Source organism: Mastigoproctus giganteus, chromosome 10 (assembly GCF_048544385.1).
Source record: "Mastigoproctus giganteus isolate SK-2022 chromosome 10, ASM4854438v1, whole genome shotgun sequence".
Taxonomy (NCBI): Eukaryota; Metazoa; Arthropoda; class Arachnida; order Uropygi; family Thelyphonidae; genus Mastigoproctus; species Mastigoproctus giganteus.
Genome location: NC_143584.1, coordinates 105,480,953 through 105,487,182, shown reverse-complemented (window position 1 = coordinate 105,487,182; position 6,230 = coordinate 105,480,953). Strand labels below are relative to the sequence as shown.

At 34.1% G+C, this 6,230-nt stretch overlaps 1 protein-coding gene across 1 annotated transcript; it reads left to right on the top strand.

Moving 5' to 3' along the window:
• Positions 1-360: 360 nt before the first annotated feature.
• LOC150079202 (uncharacterized) lies at positions 361-4,270 on the top strand. Its single transcript, XM_090382992.1, has 2 exons — positions 361-583; positions 671-4,270. The coding sequence occupies exons 1-2, from the start codon at positions 361-363 to the stop codon at positions 4,237-4,239; spliced, it is 3,792 nt and encodes a 1,263-aa protein (XP_090239118.1). The 3' UTR covers positions 4,240-4,270.
• The last annotated feature ends 1,960 nt before the right edge of the window (positions 4,271-6,230 follow it).

Sequence of the window (6,230 nt, the reverse complement as noted above, 5' to 3'; positions counted from 1 at the left end):
GCTAAACTAAAATTTTGTTTCAAAATTTCACCTAATTTTTATGATTACCATATGTTGGATTTTGCTTAGTAATATAAATTTCTTAATAGTTCTTTGATTTTATTTTCATAGGTTTCAAGTAAATTAAAAGCTGTTATGTCAGAAAGGATTCTCAACTTGAAAGAGAGCGTCTCCAATTGTGATGACCTTCGTATGCTAGTAACCACTGGAGAGCTGAAAAAATTTCTTGCTATGCCACCGCAGCCATCTGTAGAAGAGGATTTGTTTCAGGGTGATGAATGCAGAAAATATGGTACTGTTGATGAGGATATAAGTATAAAAGAAAATTCACAGAATTTGAGCAGAAGTTGTTTAATTTATATGTTTGAAATAAGACCATACCATATTACTATTCGTCAGAATAATAAAATCTACAAATGTGATATATGTGGTAGGTTTTACAGGCATTCATTTAGTTTGAAAAGACATTTTCTGCAGCAACATGTAAATTATAAATATTTAAGTGAAGCTGACATATCCAACTGTACTATAAATATTGATCAATTTCTTACCAAATATCCAGACCTAAGTTTCTCAGGAAGCAGTACTACTGCCCTAAGATCTTCTGAATCTTCAAAAAATAATAGGCAAATCCATAATAACCATACCGAGTCTGCCTCTTCATTTAAAGACTCATTTGTGGGATTGTATTGCTGTTATATGTGCAGTCAGTTCTTTGATTGGAAAACAGATCTAAAGGCTCATATTGCAAATCATCCATCTCTTCACAAAAAATATTTTTGCAGATCATGCAACATGTCCTTTATTTCCAAACATGGTTTTATCCGTCACCAGTCAGTGCATAGATCAAACTTAACTCATTCTACTAAAAGTGGAAGAAGGAAAGTCATGCAAAAACTAAAAAAATCCCAGTCAACAAAAACGGCAAAGAAATATTTATGTAATTACTGTAGTGTTGATTTTGCTGAAAATTCTGCTTTAAGAAAACATATTAGAAAACATCAGGAGGCAAGGTATTTGTGCTCACTTTGTTCAAAAAGATTTTGTTCTAAGTTTCTTTTGAAACAACATTCATTGACCCATGGTGCCAGTATGACTTTCTCTAAACAAAAAAAGATGAGTGAAAGTTTTAAACAAAATTACAGTTGTGGTTCTTCTAAAAAACAGACTTCTTTGAATGGGAATTTGTCTCCTGAAATAGATTACAGTTGTCCTGTATGTCAAGAAAAATTCAGTTCATATATACATATGTGTCGCCATCGTCGGCAGATACATTATACGGGTCACCAAAGACAAAAACCAAGTACAAAGACTAGCAAAAATAACAGCCACATATCACAGCCTTATTTGAGAGAAGGTGGGATTAGAAGGTCAGGATGGGAAATATCAGACAAAGAATTTTATAAATCTTTAGCTCAGAGTATAGCAGATAATTTAATTAATTATGTTGATGGGAAACCTTCTCAGTTTCAAAGTCATTCAACAGAAAATTCATTTCGCCCTTTAATAAATGTACCTGACATCTCTTGGACAGTATATAATTTTCCTGTAGATTTTAAATTAAGTGAAACAGAGTTTACAAGAAATATGTCAGATGTAGTTAAAGGTAACAATATTGAATATGACTGTGAAAATCAGGTTGTAGAAAATTTAAAAAAGATTGAATATGGTGAAGGAAATTGTTTGGTACGCTGCTATGAAGGTAATGACCAGACAGATTCTGGCTTTATTTCAATTCAAGCATCAGAAGTACAACAGAGTGTTTCAGAAACAGAAAATGAGGAATATGAAGAAAAGGAGAAACACCTTTGTGTAGATACAAGAATTTTAAAAAACAAAACTATTATAACATATATATGTTGTGTATGCAGTGAAACATTTATTACATTTGAAGCTGTGGAGTACCACAAAACTAACAACCATCCAAATGTCTTTTGTACACACATTGAAATTGAAGGCAGAAATGTACCTCCATATTTATGTAAACAGTTCTGCAGCCCAGTTGGTATTTTGAGACAGTGCTTTGTACCTCCTTATGCACCTGAGGGAACCACCAGTTTATTTTGCACAAAATGTACTTGTACATTTGAGACAATGCCTGAGCTTCATTTACATATATTAGAGTGTGGTGGCGATAACAGTTTTAAAAAATACTCTGGAAGAAAACATAAAAATAAAAGGAAATGTAAACAAAAAAAGTCAAAAAGTAAGAAACGGAAGAACGTTTCAAAATGTAACAACACAACCATTAAATTTAGTCATTTAAGAGAGGATGTTACTTTTGGTGCAAATGAACACCTTGAATCTAGAACACAGAATATGGCTTCAGGTGATAATAGTAAGCCCACCATGCAAAATATGGAATATATAGCAGAGAACGGTAACTGTTTGGAATTAATCCAAGAATGTTTGACTGATAGTAAAGTCATTCATGAAGTTGATAGGTTGGAACCAGATGGTGACAAAATTTTTTATTCTGTTCATCAAGATGATGAAAAATATGAGTATTCTGATAGATCAGTATCTTTAACTAACAGTAGTGGAATTCCCAAAGAAGCTATGTTTAACTGCAGTGATTCAAGAAATAAAGACCCAGAAAATAAGCAAAATGATTTTACTAATGAAGGAAATTCTCGTGTTAACATGATACAGACTAATGAATTGAGTACATCTCTGGATTCAAAACTTGTAGAAGCAAAAAATACATTTGTGTTTGATGAAGAAATCAATTCAAAGCATTCCTTTGATCCCCATGGAAATTCACCTGTGGATGTTCAGCTGTATAATGATACTGCAGATCCATCTGCACTAAAATTGGAAGTTGCTTCTCATCAATATCCTGGCTACTTGAATAATTTAAAAATGCAAACTGAACTCAGTGATAATTATAAATCACTGACAATTGCAAAAGATTTATGTACTTCCAAGCAACTTCCTGATTCTTTGCAGCAAGTTTCGTCTTTGAATCATCAGGAATCAGTCGAGGATAAAAATGATGAGGAATTTGATGTTTGCTCTGATAGTGGGGTAACTTTTGCACCAAAAACTGTACCCAAAAGTGTTGTGCAAAAACAGCAACATTGCTGTCCACATTGCCTAAATTCCTTTGCATATTTAGCTAATTATAGGAAACACATAAAAAGTCAGTGTGTACTAAGGCAGGAACAAAAAGGAAAGGAAGTAAAGGGTGATATTGTTTATCCTTCACCAGTTCGGAAAAAACATGAAATCGAGGACTCTGTGTTAAACATCTTAAGAGATCAATCCAAACAGTTGGAAATAATGAAAGAAGTCCAAAATAACCAAGATAATAAAATTAATGGACGCTTTCATACTTTTTATTGTAATATCTGTCACAAGATATTTTTTTCTTTATTTCAGTTACTTCGACATCAGATGTCTCACAAGCTGACTGATACTCAGACATCAAAATTAAAACTGAAAGAAGAATTATATGATAATAGTAGAATAAAACAGGACAAAGCTGGGCAAATTGTACAGAATAAGGGTGAAAAATTCTCTGAAAAAATTAAAGATTGTGCTAAATCTTTACTGAATGATGTTGTTGAAAACCAGTTTCCACTAAAATCAAAAGCTGGAGATAGTAACTTTACACTTCCACCAGACTGCCTGGATAAAGAGAGAAGGTCTTCAAAAGTGGGTAATCATCTTTTTTTACCTGATACTGGAATTTTATGTAATGATGTGAGTAATGAGAATATAAGAAATCATGGAATTGTTGGAGATGATAGTCTGCTTAATTTATTACACAGTAGCACTTTTAATGATAAATGGAATAGTGGGGATAATGTAGACAATGTAAACTTAAGCAAAAAAGAAAAATGCACTGAAATTAATAAGAGATATGCACATATAGCAGTTCTACCAAAACGTAAAAGAACCAAATGTACATGTGAGTTTTGTGGTAAGCGGTTTTCACGCTTACTGAATAAAAACAGACACCAGAGGATAGCCCACAGGGACAGAGAGAGAGAGATATCAAAGATGCTGAGTGACCTTGATACCAGTATCTCTGAGAATAGGATTCAGAAATGGAAAAATCCAGAAGTTCAGCAAAATTCAGAGGTTCTTAAAACAAAACATGTTTATAGAAATCCAAAAACTGTATATAAAACATCTGCCACAAAGCCCAAGTCCTTCATTAATGGAGTTTCTGGTCATTGTTCTAGTAAAGTATTAAAGTACTCAAAACGAATTACAAAGAAAAAAGTGAGGTGATATTATGTGCCTTAGAAAATGAACTAATATTGCCAACAAGTATCTGTGGTGTGTGAATGCATTCATACACAGATAACTAGAAATACTTCAAGGATTCAATTATTTTTATGCTATTCTTGCTGATAAGTGAAACTTAGGCTTTCTGTAATATTTTTCTTAGCATGAGACTTCAGTGCAAACCCAATGCATTCCCATTGCTGGAGAATATATACTTCCCTTTAGTTACTAAACAAACATGTGCCTTGACTAGGAAACTTAATATAATAAGAGTAAAGTGCCTGCCATTTATAATTTTTTTTTTTTATAAAATTTCTGTTTGTTGTATATGAATATTTACTGTTTGATATGGTCTCTGAAAAATATTTGAGCTGATATTAAGAATGGATTTTATCCACCTCAGAGAACTTGGTTTATTGAAGTAAAATTTAAATTAGTGCATTCTGTACTTATTAAAATTCTCTCTCTCTCTCTCTCTCTCTCTCTCTCTCTCTCTCTCTCTCTCTCTCTCTCTCTCTCTCTCTCTCTAACATGAAGTCCATGAACTTTATGTTGGACTACCATTACTACTAGGCCTCTTTTGTTTTACACCAATCAATCTGTATATTATTCTGGAATTACTGCTGTCCATATGCAGTACTATGCATTTATCAAAAACCTCATTTTCCACTTCTGTCCATTCTGTCAATTTTCTAGGTCTTGTTGCAGTAGTATGCCTTGATTCCTGTCATTAACCACCCTGCAACCAGCAGCATCTACAAACTTAGCTCAGTAGGGTTTCCAGCACTGAATCAGAAAGATTCCCCCTAATAACATTAGTCAAAGAAAAGCAGTGCACATTTATAACACTCTGTCTTAACAAATCCGTGCTGTAATTTTCATATTTTCATTCATGTGTTCCTCTCAAAATGATCCAACAGTACTTTAACTACAGACTCCATTATTTTTCCTGAAACAGCAATCAAAGTTATAGGTCTGTAGTTACTCACTTTGCTATTTGATCTCTCCTTTGTGAATAGGAGAGACATTTGCACATCTCCAGTCCATAGGGACCTCCCTGAATCCAAGGATGCCCTCATAATTATGGCCAAGGGTTTGGATAGATTCCATCACTCCCAGATGCCTTATTTATTTCTGTAACAATTTCCCTTCCACTTCTTAGTTATCATGATCCCATTTAAAACTTAGTATACTTTATTAGTAGTAGTGGCATATGATGCAAGAAAGCAAGCTTATAGAGCAGTGGTTCCCAATCTTTTATCACTCAAGGCACACTTTTAAGTTAAAAGCCGAATATTAATGGTACACCAGAATAGTGATTGCCATCGAACTCAATGGAATTTTCCTAATCTCATGGCATATTTGAAAATGGTCGTGCCACATCAAAGTGCCAAGGCACACCGGTTGGGAGCCACTGTTATAGAGCTTCAGCAAAAAAAAAAAAAAAAAACTGCTCTTGTATTACCTGTCCATCCCCCTCTCCATTAATTTGTATAGTTCTTCCTTGAATTTATTCAAACTGCCCACTTCCATAAAAACAGATGGGAGTTTGTTCAAACAATCAACCACACACTGGCAGAAAGCAAACCTCTCAATTCTTCTGTCCTGCAACCATCCTTCAGTTTCATTTTATGCTCCTCGTGTGTAGTCTCAACAAGAGGATAAATGCCATCAGTATTGAGCTTGCTCAATTCATTCAAAAGCTTTAAACACCTCAATCAGATCACCTGGCAGATGCCTAGTTTCCAGATACTTCAATTTGCAGAACTGAAGCCTGTCTTGCTAAGACTATGCATTCAATCTTCCCTTCACCAATTTCATTGCCCTTTTCTGCACTCATTCCAGCAGATCTACATCTATCCTAAAATGAAGCCTTCAGACTTGTACATAGTACTGAAGATGCAGCCTAACCACTGCCTTAAATAAGGTGTGGCTACTAAATAATTAGACTGTGCATGCAACCATTAAACACCAGTCACCACCTGTAAAACAAA